Consider the following 14,336-nt stretch of genomic DNA (forward strand, 5'->3'; position numbering starts at 1 on the left):
CGACCTCCGAATCAAACTGAGAGGAAGAAAAGTGGCCGACATGGACACAGACTGCTTCGGCCCAAGACGACAGATCATGATTTACACTTCAATCGTGAAACTCTCCTTTTCCAATGGGGTTGGCCTTTCAGACTGCTGGATTCGCCACCAAGGATTCCGAGCTAGCCCGACTATCTAGCTCTGATTTGTCTCCACTCACTAGGAGGCCCCACCAGCAGCACCCATCTCTGCAAGGCATTTAGGAAGGCTCTTTATTTCAGGGGAGGGGATTCTAGTCCCACATACACTAAAAACCTGACTGACCCCTGGCTTAAATGGGTAAACGCAGCAAACGCTGTGAATAAATCCATCACTCGGTTTCAAGTAAATACGCACAAGGAGTTAGGTTAGGAGTAAATATGCACAAGATATAATCAGAAACCTCTCCATAACTCTTGAAGACACTGCAGATTCCCCTGCAAAAATCCTTAGACTCTCTGGCCAAAGTTGGTCCTAATAATGGGATAGCCCTTGGCTATCTTTAACTGAGCAAGTTGTCTATGCTGTGGCCAACACCACCTACAGTACCGGGATTGGCACTTCCGGGGAGGCTGAAAATCAGTTACGTGAGATCACTGAGCCAGCTACTAGGCTCAAATGTGTGACTGCTTCATGGGGTTTTTCTTTGATTGGTTTGGGTCTTGGGGACCATGGCTCCAAAGTACACTTCAAACATTAGGAATTATCCTGCTTATAATGCCCTTGATGTGTTTGTGTTTGTCATATTCTTTCAAAAACTTGAAATACACGTTTGTAGCTGATAACCACTAAGTAAACGGTCTCCATTCTGACTGGAATGTCAGAAAAGCAGCAAAGGAAATGACCACCATAAGGGTTATGAACCTGGAACTACGATCTGTGAATGTCACAGGGGTTAAGCAAACACATCATGATCTATGGATCCCACATCAAAGATCAAAGCTGCAAAACATTACACAGCAGGAGCTAAGAGTGGTGCCAATGCCTGTGAATAAAAAATATTGCTGCCACATCAGTAGCCATTGCAGCCATCAAGCCACCACATTACAGCCACGGATGGTGAGCCCTGTGGGAGCTCAGGATGGAGGCAGGATGCCCCCCCATCTAGCTGTCAGCCACCCCCCTCCCCACGGGGCACCTCAGGAGACTCAGGATGAGAAGCCCAGGATACTGGCCCAGGTAGCTGAGGTACATATCAAAGGAATGATTCAATGAGCCCAGACTCTTGCATTTCCCATATAAAGAAAAGCACTAAATCCCTTAACTTGAGATGCCTGGTTTTCTTTAGTTAACAGTAATCTTTTGATATTACGACTACCTGGGCTCTGTTGCAAAAACTCCTGTATATCCTGGCTCCCCCCTGCCTCTTTGGAGCCGTCCCTCAGAGTTGTCTGAGATGCTGTGTCCCGGGCTTAAGTCCTCAGTTTTGTCCGCCAAATAAAATGTAACTCTCAACTTCTAGGTTGTGAATGTTTTTTTAGTCAACACACCTAAAATTTTGATCACATCTCTCAGTTGGGCTGACACTTTGACAAGAAGGGGAGAATTGTTAAAAAAAAAAAAAAAAAAAGAGGAGGGGGAGAGGGAGGGAGAGGAGAAAGAGGAAAAGGAAGAAAAAGGAGAAGAAGGAAAAATGAAAAGAAACAACAGGCCCAAAGTGGAGCCACTTGTCCCCAGGACAGCGAACCAGGACTGAATTGCAGTTTCAGCCTCTCCCAGGAATGGAATTTCTGGACTTTCCTGGTCAGCACCAGTGAGGTAACCTTGCCTGAAACAATCCTTTCTTTTCTTTTGTTAATAACCTTGTCTGGCTCCCTTTCTATAAAGGCCTTCAATTTTGTACAGCCTCCATCGTGTACAGCCTTTCTACTTACTGGATGGGATACTGCCTGTTTCATGAATCACTGAATAAACCCAATTAGACCTTCAGATTTACTCAGCTGAATTTTGTTTTATAACAATAGAGGGTCGGAGATGCTGGGCATTTCAGGGAGGCGTTGTGGAAAGGAAAGAGCAAGAAAGCCCTGTTTCCAGGAGAGACACGTGGGAAAGTGTCTCAGGATAGCCAACATCTTGGCCGCCAAGGTCACACAGCTCCCACCCCGAGCGGGCACTGCCCTCAGGCCCAGGCGCCCCGCCCCCAGCCCTCAGTCAGGATTCCCTGCTCACCAAAGGGGGGGCCACGCCCAGCTCCAGCCCCCAACCCGGCCCCCAGAGGTGAGGCGGGGACGTGTGGCCCTGGGGACATGGCTCCGGGCAGCATGCAGCCCAGACGGTGGCGGGAAATGAGCGGAGGTGAGGCATGGTGATGAAGCGGCCCACGAGGGGCCGCAGCGTGCTGTGATGTGCGGCAGTGTGAGGGGACAGAGGGAAGGCATTACCCCATGAAGCTCCTAGCGAGAGTCCAGCAACAGGAGACAAAGAGAAGAGAGTCAGTGAGGAGGCCTCCCTGTGGGCTCAGGGATGAGCCCATCCCTCCGTATCTGTGTCCATCGAGGGTCTTACTTATCTCTGGATCTCCCCCCACCACCTCCGCCAGGTCTCCCCCCTGCTCCACCCGAGCACCCAACGCCTGCCTCACGCCCGCCACTGCGTAGGGTCTGAGGGAGCCAATCCAGGCCCGGCCACAACAGGGCTGAGTGTCGCTCACTAGGGAGCCACAGAAAATGGCGGAGCACCCCGACGGCGGAGACCCCCAGCTGCACCCACCCGCTCGCTGGCTGACCAAGCAGGGCAGCCGCGTCCGGGCACGGAAAGGTTCCTGAAGGACCCAAGAGGCAGACACCATAAGCAGAGGCCTGCCTACCCAACTTCAGAGCCATGGGGTGCGTCAGGCACAGACGAGCCTTGAGGTCCTCCCAGCCCCACAGCCCAGCCCCAGGCACAGAGGGACTGACTAGAGACGGCCATGGAGGCCAATGGACCCCTTCCTCCTTCACCCCCCACACTCATCACGGCTCTGGGGACTGCAGCCCAGCAAGAGTCAGAGCAGACCTGGGTACTTACGAGAAGGCAAATGCCACCAGGGCCCCACTGACCACAACGAAGTCCAGAATATTCCAGAGGTCCCGGAAGTACGCACCAGGGTGCAGCAGCAGTCCCAAATCGATCATCTTTAGGGGAACAACACACTTTAATGAACAGAATATCTCAGAAAAGAAAGGCAGAGCCAGAGCCCAGAGACGTGGTTAGGGGAAGGGTGCCACTTCATGTCACGTACCATCGGGGAGGGGACACAGCCCTGATTATGCCTATCATGAAAGGGGACCCGGCTATGGTGACATCCTGTCAGGGGAAGGGGTCACGGCTCAGGTCATGCCTGTCAGGGAAGGGGTCACATCTCAGGTCAATTCCTGTCAGGGGAGGGGACACGGCTCAGGTCACATCTTGTCAGGGAAGGGGTCACGGGTCAGGTCAGTTCCTGTCAGGGAAGGGGTCAGAGCTCAGGTCAATTCCTGTCAGGGGAAGGGGACACGGCTCAGGTCACGTCCTGTCAGGGGAAGGGGTCACGGCTCAGGTCACACCTGTCAGGGAAGGGGTTACAGCTCAGGTCAATTCCTGTCAGGGAAGGGGTCACGGCTCAGGTCAATTCCTGTCAGGGGAGGGGTCACGGCTCAGGTCAATTCCTGTCAGGGAAAGGGTCACAGCTCAGGTCAATTCCTGTCAGGGGAAGGGGTCACGGCTCAGCTCACGCCTGTCAGGGGAGGGGTCACAGCTCAGGTCAATTCCTGTCAGGGGAGGGGACACGGCTCAGGTCACGCCTGTCAGGAAAAGGGGTCACGGCTCAGGTCACATCCTGTCAGGGGAAGGGGTCATGGCTCAGGTCACGCCTGTCAGGGGAGGGGTCACATCTCAGGTCAATTCCTGTCAGGGGAGGGGTCACGGCTCAGGTCACATCTTGTCAGGGAAGGGGTCAGAGCTCAGGTCAATTCCTGTCAGGGAAGGGGTCAGAGCTCAGGTCAATTCCTGTCAGGGGACGGGGACACGGCTCAGGTCACGTCCTGTCAGGGGAAGGGGTCACGGCTCAGGTCAGTTCCTGTCAGGGAAGGGGTCAGAGCTCAGGTCAATTCCTGTCAGGGGAGGGGACACGGCTCAGGTCACACCTGTCAGCGAAGGGGTTACGGCTCAGGTCAATTCCTGTCAGGGAAGGGGTCACGGCTCAGGTCAATTCCTGTCAGGGAAAGGGTCACGGCTCAGGTCAATTCCTGTCAGGGGAAGGGGTCACGGCTCAGGTCAATTCCTGTCAGGGAAGGGGTCACGGTTCAGGTCAATTCCTGTCAGGGAAAGGGTCACGGCTCAGGTCTATTCCTGTCAGGGAAGGGGTCACGGCTCAGGTCTATTCCTGTCAGGGGAGGGGTCACGGCTCAGGTCTATTCCTGTCAGGGGAGGGGTCACAGCTCAGGTAATGGCCTCTTAGAGCCTCAACGGGTGTTTGGACCTCCATGCCTTTTACCCAACGGCCCTGCATGGTCATGACTGGCTGAGATCCTCCCTGGGCCCCCCGCTCCTGTGGAGCCTGAGTCTCTCCTCCGTCGCTGGGCTGCAGGCACATGCCGCCCGGAGCACGCCGCCTGCCAGACCCTCGGAGTGTCAGCCCCAGGCGGCAAGAGGAGGAGCTGCTGGATTCTGCCCCTCCTGCAGCGGCACCTTAACGTCTCTGGGCCTCCGTGTCCTCGTTCGTAAAATGAAACGACAACGCCTCCCCCAGGAATTTGGGAGAGAATTGAAGCGAGGGCTCACGTACACAGAAGCCACCCTGAGTCAGCACGTGGGCACCCCCCGCCCCAGCAGCGGCGCCGCCCGCGCACCTGTGTGGAAAGCACAGGCCACTTGGCAACCCCTAGAGGAGGAACGAGGGTCACAACAACAACACGGCCGTTCTCCACCCAGGATCAAACACTAGGGAGTCCTCTACACCCACCTGCCGCGACCTTTGGGCCTTGAGGCCACCGCCCTGTCCCTGCTCTCCTTCCTCCAGCCGAGGCCCCGGCCTCCCACTCTGCTGAGACTGCCCTGCACAGGCTGGGCTCACACCGCACAGTAAGGGAAGCCTGTCCCCCTCAGCGAGAAGGGTCTCCGTTAGCAGGCAGTGGAGACCACGGCCAGCGCCTGCGGGCTCTCCTAAGGCTGACGTGATGCTGTGGCGAGTCCTTAACAAACGTGGCCCTGTGTCTCCACGAGACACAACCTCTACCTGCGGGCTCATGTGCCCTCATGTCACCACACGTGTGTGCACGCCCAGGGCACACTTGCCACGTGCCTCCATCTCAGTCACGAGGGGGACGAGCAGAGCCCCGCGGTCACCAGGGCAACCACACATCTCACCTTTATCACCATCTCAAAGGTGAAGACGCCTGTGAAGATGTAGTCCATGTACTTCAGCACCTGGAACCAAAAGGAAAGGCTTTTCTCAAAGGCGAGGCCGGAAGCTCGAGCGGGGGCAGGAGCCTGAACGACAACGCATCAGCCTGGGGCCTGTGGGCAAGGGTCTGGGGAGGAGAGGGCAGGCCAGCGACCCCTGAAGCGGCAGCCCTCCCTCCCATGCCGGGTACGCCCCGCTCTTCTGTGTCCCAGCCCCCCCGCGGCCCGACGGCAGCACTCACGTTGTTCCTGGGCGAGTCTGTCTGCACAGGGTCCTCAGCGGCCAGGGCGATGCTGCTCAGGGCAATGACCACGAGGATGCTCATCTCGAAGTACCGCATGGTCACGATGTAATGGCAGAAGCGGCGGAGCCTGAAAGGCAAAGCACGGGTCACCTAAGGCCCACAGAGGGCTGGGCTGGGTCCTCTCCGTAGGGAGAACTGAGCTCTGGGAAGTGTCCCTGTGGTCAGGAGATAGCAGCCAGGTGACTGATGGGGACCAGATTCCTGGGAAGGTAGGTGGCGGGAAGGCTGCAGAAACCCTGGGCAGGGCCAGCCCACCACGGCTTGCAGGCCAAGTTGGTCCGTTCGCTACATGAAGTTCCACTGGGGCCCAGCCAGGCCTGCTCGTCTACCTGCTGTGGGGCTGCTGTGCCCTGGACGGGCTTCCAGCTCTGCTGTGGGTGGGGGAAGAGGCCGAGTACCAACAGTCCCGTGGAGAGCAGGTGCCTCTCGAGCCCCAGTGCTGGGTGCGGTGCCCCCGTCGGAGCCGCCAGAGCTGCGTGTGTGCACCTGCCCGCCTCCACTCACCACTATTCTGCTCCATTCAGGCACATTCTGGGCTGGGACACAGTGGTGAACAAGACACCAGTAAACATAAAGCAACAGGAGATGCTCAGGTGTTGACACACACTACGACTCAGCAGGAGACGGTGACCAGGAGGCCAGCAAAGGCCCAGCAGGGGGAGAGTGAAGCCGATCCTGGGGGACGAGCGCACGAGGCAGACGTCGCTCCTGCCACCCCGAGGCACGTGCTCACGGGGGCCCCCCTCCTGCCTCTGCTGGCTCAACCGCTGCCCACCAGCCCGTCCAACCTGCTCCTCTCGCCAACGCGGAGTGTTCCCAAGGGCACCCACGTCTCTCTGTCCCTGGAAGGGACTGGACTTTATGCCTGTCTCCTCCTCACCCCGACCACCGGTGTCCAGCTCCAGCCCACACACTCCCCGGAGCTGCCCTTCCCAGGCCCCCGAGGGACCTGCTCGCACTCCTCCCTCCTAATTGAGACGCTTTTCCTTCCACTTCCCCGACGCTCCCTCTCGGGCCCTCTTCCATCCCAGCCCCCTTCCTTCTAATCAGCAGCTGCCGCTCCTTCTTGTGGCTGAGTTTCCACCCTCGCTCAGATCCCCAAGTCCCCCCGCCATGTGCCACCTGCCAGCTGCCCCGGGCTCCACAGGGTCTGTGCTCACCACCCCCAGCTTGGCCGGGCCCCCAGCCGTCAAGCAGAAACCCTGGCTGCCATCCTTCACATCTCCATCCCCTTCCACATCGAATTTGCCATCAAATCCTGCAGATCCTGCCTCCAAAAGTTCTCCCCAAGCATTTCGCTCCCAAACCTCTCCGCTCCGGCTGCCCTCAGCAAATCACCAGCAACTCTTCCTGAAAACCGCGGCCACCTACTAACCGGTCTCCCTGTCTCGTCTCCAGTCCTCCAACCAAAGGGCTCTGCTGAAGTGCAGTCTAACCAAGTCACCACTCACCCCCAACTGTTTACAACCTCTCAAGCTTCTCAGGGCTCTCGGTGTCACCTCTGCTTCTCCACAGAACACACAACAGCGCTGTCTGCCTCTGTGCTTTTCCATGCAACTGTCGTTTGCTGTTCTGAGCCTGATATCTTTCACTTCTGGACCACTCTAAGTTCTCTCCGCCCTCCAACCCTCCAAGAATACTGGTTCCTCCCTCTTCATCTTAACTCTTCACCCTTCAGGTTTCACCTGAGATCTCTCACCTCCTCCAGGAAGGCTCCCCTGACTCTCCCCACCTGCTCCAAGACACCAGACCTCCCTGCTTTACCGTCCACATTGTACTTATTTGACGGACACCACCCGGTCGGTGCTGGAGGCCGAGGCCTCATCTGTCTCTACCGCCATCTTACTCCAAGCCCCTAGCAGAGCAAGCTCCCCACAGACGTATGCTGAAAGGAGGAACGTGGGGAGGATGGACGACGGGGGCTGGTGGAAAGACTGCTGGATGCCCAGGGCAGAAGGGCTGGCTGGACACGTGGGTAAAGGACGGAGCACGAGCTCCTCAGACCCTGCTGTGCTGCCCCTCTGGGCGGTGTGGTTCCGCCTTTGCTCTGCCTGCATCTCTGCCTGGTGGGCTCTCACGACCCCCCGCCACGTCTCTGTTCCAATCCCACTTCATGTCAGCAGCCCCCACCGTCTGCATCTCCAGTCCCCGCTTTGTGCTTCCTCTTAGCCCTTCCGTCCATGAACCATCTCATGTCCCCTCCCTAACGTCCTGTCTGCTGTCTGCCTCTCCACTCGCTTGTAAAGCTTAAGAACAGACGGGGCCCTTGTCCGTTCTGCTCATGACCGTGTATTCCCAGCACCTAGCACGCTGTCTAGCATGTGAACATTGGCTGAGCTAATGAAGGCAGGTGGACTGATGAGTGGATGAGACTCACGGTGTAAACAGAGGGGAGAAACTGTGCACAGACACGAGTGACTGTGACGCACACCTGCGGGCTCTGCTGGAAGGCGGGCGGAGGGCAGCACATATGCACGATGGATGTAAACTGGGTGCGTGTGTGCAGAGGTAAACTAAGGCTGCAGTGGGGGTTAAGAACAAGGCCCTGGGACCAACTGCCTGGGTTCAAATCCCAGCTCCGCCACCGAGACGGACGGGCTGTGTGTCTGGACACCGGCCTTCCCTGTGGCTTCGTGTCCTCATCTGCAAAGTGAGCTGACAGTAGTGTGTGCTTTGTGGGATGCTGTGGTGATCAATCAGGGTATTAATACATGTAAGGGTGCAGCTCACGTCTAGCACACACTGGTAGGGTGTACACGTGGATCATGGGCCATGGACAAGAGGACGGCACAGGACACAGGCTGCTGACGAGACTCACAGGTTGGTGGGGCTTAAGCAGAACATGGAGCTGTAAGGGACGATGGGTCGGGGGCCGTTCCTCATCACATCATCAGCTTCCACCTCCTTCTTCCCTTCTGCTTGGCTTTCCAGGTCCACGTTACCACCTGCAAGGACACGAGGCCACCAAGTTAGGGGTGTGGCTCATAAACCCACATCACGCAGGTCTCGCCCCGGGGCGATGGACACTCTCCCAGCTCCAACCTCACAGGTCTTCGTGGACCCACCCCAGGGAAGGGCGTGCAGCTAAGAACACAGCTTCACATAAGACCCCTCCGATCACAGTCAGGCCACCACTGAGGCGAACGAAGGCAGGGCCGCGCCAGTGCTGAGGATCTGGGCCGTCTGCTGCAGAGATCCAGAGACCCTTCCTCACCTCTCCCTTCCCCAGGGTCACTGGGGAAGCAGTACCAAGCCTAGCGGGTGTCCCTGGCTGCGGACTTCTCTGCTTCCCTAGGGGCCATAAATCTAGATGTTCTAAGAACACCAAAGCCGCCTTCAGCCCCAGAGACCAGGGCCAGTAGGTTCCCCCATCCCAGTGCAGGGCTCACCGCTCGAGAGAAGGCATCCCGGGCTGCCTGGTGAGAGCTCCCACTGTCGCTGCAGGGGGTTGGGGCAGGGCCAACAGGGCAGCAAGGAGAGGGGCTGGCCTGGCCTGAGCCGCTCTCCTGAACCTGCTGGTCAGGCCTGACCCGCCGCACAGGGCCCGCAGAGGACTCTGACCCAGGGAGGACGCGGGCACTGCCGTCGCCCACACACCCGCTTGGCCCTTCCTCCTCGCTCTTCATCGTCCCCCTTCCCTAAGGCCCATCCTCTGCGCTATCAGCACCCCCTCCTCCACTTGGCACCCACAAATCAAAGCCTCCAGGGTTATTTTGGCTGTGACCACTGTTTTTACGTAGATTTTGCTGTTCTGCATAGTATGTTTCTCACAACAGTGTTTCATTTTTAACTATCCTAATGTATGTTTCCATTCTTGCGGGTAACAGTTCCTGAGACCCAGGGATGCCAGGGAGGACAGTGCAGTGACTTGGAGCCAATGCCCACCTGTCCACCTCACTTTTACTTCTTGGAAGAAGCATAAAGGCAGAAATGAGGGAGGTTCCCTCCAGCATGTGTGAAGACGAAGGCTCTAAGCTTCTTCCCTGGCTGCTGGCCACTCTGAAGTCCTGCAGAGAACCGCCGGGCCAGAGAAAACAGCCTTGACCCGAACGTGAAACCACGTGCTGTGGCTTAAGCCACAGCAGCTACGATGCTTCCTAGACTGTCAGCTGCCACCACCCGGCACCATTCAACTCCCGGCTGAAGGCATACATTATAGCATCTTCTAAGAAAGCAACTAGGCAATACTTATTTAAAGTAAAAAATTCTGTCTATTGATTTAATTTGTACAAAATTATCTCCTAAGGACATCAAGCATGCACACAAACATCTGTACTCACAAAGGTGTTTGCTGTAAGTTCTGTTACAGTAACAACAACAATGGAAAGTATAACCACAGGAGATCGACGAAGTGTGCAGCACTTACGGGAAGCATCATACTATGAATATTAAAAATGCATACAAATAGTTTAAATGACTTATCATTAGCTTTAAAGAAGAAGCTTATGATAAGGTAAGTTAAAAAAAAAAAAGACTACACACTTGTATATCCCAGATGGGCTCAACTATGAAAAATAACATATACAGGGAGAGAAATAACGCCAAAATAACAGTAACTGTGGTGATCTCCGAAAGGCTTTCTGATAATAATCTTAATTCTCTTCACTATACTTTTAACACTAACATTTTTTTTTTCTGTGATGAGCATGTGTAACTTTTAAATTAAGAAACATTTATTATTTTAAAACCACAGCTTTTCAGACTCTTCCACAATAACAATTAAGCAAACCCAAGGACAAGTAAACTGGGAAAAAGGAACCAATATACACTGAATGAAGTATTTTTCCTGCTCAAAAGAAGTGGAACAAAGATGCCAGAGCCTGGATGAAAATGTTTCTCCTGAAATAGATTTACTACTACAACAACAGCAGAAATCATCGATTAAGTTAAAACAGACCAGGAATAAAGGGAGAGGATCAAAACGAGAACTACAACAGACTGAGGAAATATCCTGTTGGAAGCTGTTTAAAAAAAAAACTAGACAGTAACAAAAATTAATTCATTGAAACAGAAGACAATCAAGCCAGATGGCCAGATATGGGGGAGGGGGGCGGATAAAGAAAGGAACAGAACGTTCACTGAAAACAACATGTGCCGGGCTGGTCCAGGTGCTTTATTCTCACAATGGCACTTACTGGCACGTATTATTACCTCCAGTTTGCAGATTAAGAAACTGAGGCTGAACGGAGGAATTACATTGTGGGGCCATGATCGACCAAAGCTGCGGTGAGGCGGGAAAGCTGAGTGAGGCACCACGCTAAACTGCTCCCTCCAGAGGACCGAAGGGAGACCAGGCGGGTGGTGCGCTGGGCTTCCAGGAAAGCACAGGTAAGTCCTCTCTGACGAGAACATCCCTCATCTGGCCCACAGAATCCCCACCGACCAAGGCAATCATTTCCAACTTGAAGAGAACTTAAGCCTAATGTCCCAAGGCATCCAGCATGTACAAAGAATTTCTCTCCTACAGCTATGTACCATCCGTGGGAGAACTGAAAAAGCAACCGAACAATTCTTTTTCTGTAGGGCTTGATTATCAAACAAAGCCCACTTCAGAAAGGGTGGATTACGGCCAGTCATATATGAACCCCAACAAAAATCATCAGCAAACATACAAGGACCAGAAAACAAACATCACCCCCATACGAGGTGCGTGAAAGACAACAGAAACAGGTAATATATATATAACCCCCAATGGACTTCAGCTGTAAGTACCTTTAGATGAGGACTATGAAAGAACTAAACATAAATATGTAAAGAAATAAAAAAAAATGAACAAGCAATATAGAAGTCTATAAAATTGACCTATGAGAGAGGCTTAAAAAGGACTCATCCTCCTACTAAAAACAACTATAAAAGCTGAAAAACATACATAACTGTTTAAAGGCACAGGGAACCAGCTGACACGGACAGAACCTGAGAAGCCACAATCCTTGGGAGAAAGGAGGCACGAGGCGACCCCTGTGCACGTGCGGCCATTTTCCCATCTTTAGAAGCAGAAAGCAACATGCCTACTGGGAGGAGGAGGAAAGACTGGAGTTTGAGGATGACAAAGTATCTGGGAATGAGGGGCGAAATCCCAGAGAGGAGAGAAGGGCAGAGAAGTGAGCCCGTCTGTCGGTCCCAATTAATTCCCCTCCAGTCACTGCTGCACAAGAGCAAGACAAGGCTGGTCTCTGCCAGAAGCAAAGGGCCCCGAGGAGGATGCAGGGCTGAAGACGTGATGGTGCAAATGCAAACGGAGATTTAACTTCGCTATCATTTTGCACTCAGAGCGTTCTTGTTTTTGTTAGTGTTCTGGTTAAAGAGTTGCATATCTTGAATAATTTGCTCTTAACCTAACTTTTTCTACAAGGCCTATTATTTTCAATGCATGGCATTTTCAGAAATGCACACATAATGTTATAGCAGGAAGGTCTGTACTTCAGGAAGACAGAAAATGATATTAAAGGAAGGTCTGCAATGTAAGAAATTGGTAAATCTATCAATAAATAAACACAGTCTCTATAAAGTTGTTGGGAAGGAAGGAATTTTCCCCTACGTTCCTACGTTCTTCTGACTGGTCTAAGAATTAAACTGGCGTGAGGTTAACAGGAGAAAATCAAATTTAACTTCGTACATATGGGAACCACACATACGTGAGAGGTTCAGACAGAAGGGTAAAATGAGGTATATACACCACCTTAAGCTAAGGAATGGGATAGGAGCCTGGGGCTTCCAAGGACAGGAGGGTCATTCATTGGACAATATAAAAAAGGGCAGGTTTTTGGTAATTAGACGCTTGCCCTGCCATACAGATGGGGCCACTTAGATAACATTTATCTCTGGTAATAACTCTTCCCTGGGAAAAGTCCCCAATTTAAATTCTTCTAGGTAGTTAAGGGAGGGGCAGTTGCTTCTCTTGAACCCACAGGGACTCGACTGCCCTTAGCTCAAAATAATCCTCATGCAAAAGTGACACATTCTGGGGAGGGTTCATCCTGAATGCCTACAAAGGCAGAAAAATATCTGTTTTGTGGGGAGAAAAGGACTGAAATGCTGGATGCTACCAAGGAAGCTGGGGGAAATGTGATCGCAGCTGCTGTTCTAAGGTCTTACTTAATAAAATAACTATAGATTTTGTTATGCATGCATGATAGAATTATAAGATAACCACTTTAAAAAAACAGAAAAATAATTCATAGTTTATAAACTAATATAGAGGGGAAAATGTGACACGAAAGCAAATAAACAACCAATTATTCAATACTAAAAAGCAAGGAAAGGAGGAAAAAACATAGGAAAAATGGAACAAGTCCAAGTAAACTAATAATCACAATACATAAAAGCCGAAGGAACCTGGTTACTGACTGACACAGATCACCCAGATGGCATTTTTAAAAATACAGTTATATGTAGTTTCCAAGAGACAAGCCTAAAATCAAGGCCACATAAAGGCTGGAAGTCAAAAGACGGGAAAAGATACACTTGGCAAACGTTCATTAAAAAAACAAAATAAAACAAAACTCAGGTATATATTCACATCAGAAAAACACAATATACGAAAAAATCATTATTAAAGTGGGTCAGCAGAAGATGACAAAAAGTTCAGCTCCAGTAAGACACAGCAATTTTAAATATACATAAAGTGGCTTAAAATATAGAAAGCAAACATATATTTTAACATAAGCTTTTTTTTTGAAAAAAGGAATAAATAAAAGAAAAAGCCTAACAAAAGAGATTCAGAAACACATAGTTCTATTTTAGAAACATACACAATAGTACTTGGTCATCTGTTAGCATGTTTCCTATACTGAACTGCATGTTTCAAACTATTCAAAATAACTGCATTAAATATAGAAACTTACACACACACACACACACACACACACACACACACACACACACACACAGCAAGAGCTGACAGATCTACAGAAAGAGATTTCAATGCACAATGTCTTAATTATCGATGGGTCCGTGTGGCAAAATATTAGTGAATATATAGAATATTTAGCAACACAACTAACACACTTGATTTAGCAGACAAATATAACAAGCCAAGTGTTCCCCAAATTAGAGGAAACATATTGCTCTTAAGCATACATAAAACATTTACAAAAAAAAAAACATTTACAAAAGTCGACCATATGCTAAGCCATAAAGTAGTCGTAAATCTCTCGTCTCAAAGAAGACCCTCATGCACGTCATGTCCTCTAATTACAGTACAATTAAGTTGCAATTTAAGGCAATAATCAGAAACCAAAAGATTAATTAAGATTTAAATTTTACAATTGGAAATTGAAAAACAGATGTTAAATAGTTCATGGGTCAAAACATTTTATATCACAGGCAGTATAAATGTGTCTACATAGAAAACAGCAGAAAAATTATTTAGAATAAGAGAGTCTGTTTGGCAACTCTGGCTGGACACAAAACTGAAGGACAAAAATTGCTTGCATTTCTACATGGTACATTTTAAAATACAATTTTTTAAACAATACTTTTAAAAAAACAGAATAAGTAAAAAGACAAAAGAAGGAATTTGGGGCAGTGAAACTACTCTGTATGATACTATAATGACACAGGTCATTATACATTTGCCCAAACCTTTAAAAGGTACAGCACCAAGAGTGCCCTACTGTAAACCTTGGACTCTGGGTGAGAACGGTGGTTCAC

At 51.3% G+C, this 14,336-nt stretch overlaps 1 protein-coding gene across 2 annotated transcripts in view; it reads right to left on the reverse strand.

Annotated features, from left to right (window-relative positions):
* The window catches only part of CACNA1B (calcium voltage-gated channel subunit alpha1 B), a 193,062-nt gene that overhangs the window by 54,208 nt on the left and 124,518 nt on the right, over positions 1 to 14,336 (reverse strand). For both annotated transcript variants that reach the window (XM_060153244.1, XM_060153245.1), the window contains exons 21-24: positions 8,503 to 8,629; positions 5,622 to 5,751; positions 5,344 to 5,403; positions 3,025 to 3,131 (exon numbers count right to left, since the gene is read on the reverse strand). In XM_060153244.1, the coding sequence (XP_060009227.1) occupies positions 3,025 to 3,131; positions 5,344 to 5,403; positions 5,622 to 5,751; positions 8,503 to 8,629 (424 nt within the window). The remainder of the gene's footprint in view (positions 1 to 3,024; positions 3,132 to 5,343; positions 5,404 to 5,621; positions 5,752 to 8,502; positions 8,630 to 14,336) is intronic.

This window comes from Lagenorhynchus albirostris, chromosome 7 (assembly GCF_949774975.1).
Source record: "Lagenorhynchus albirostris chromosome 7, mLagAlb1.1, whole genome shotgun sequence".
NCBI classification, from domain to species: Eukaryota; Metazoa; Chordata; class Mammalia; order Artiodactyla; family Delphinidae; genus Lagenorhynchus; species Lagenorhynchus albirostris.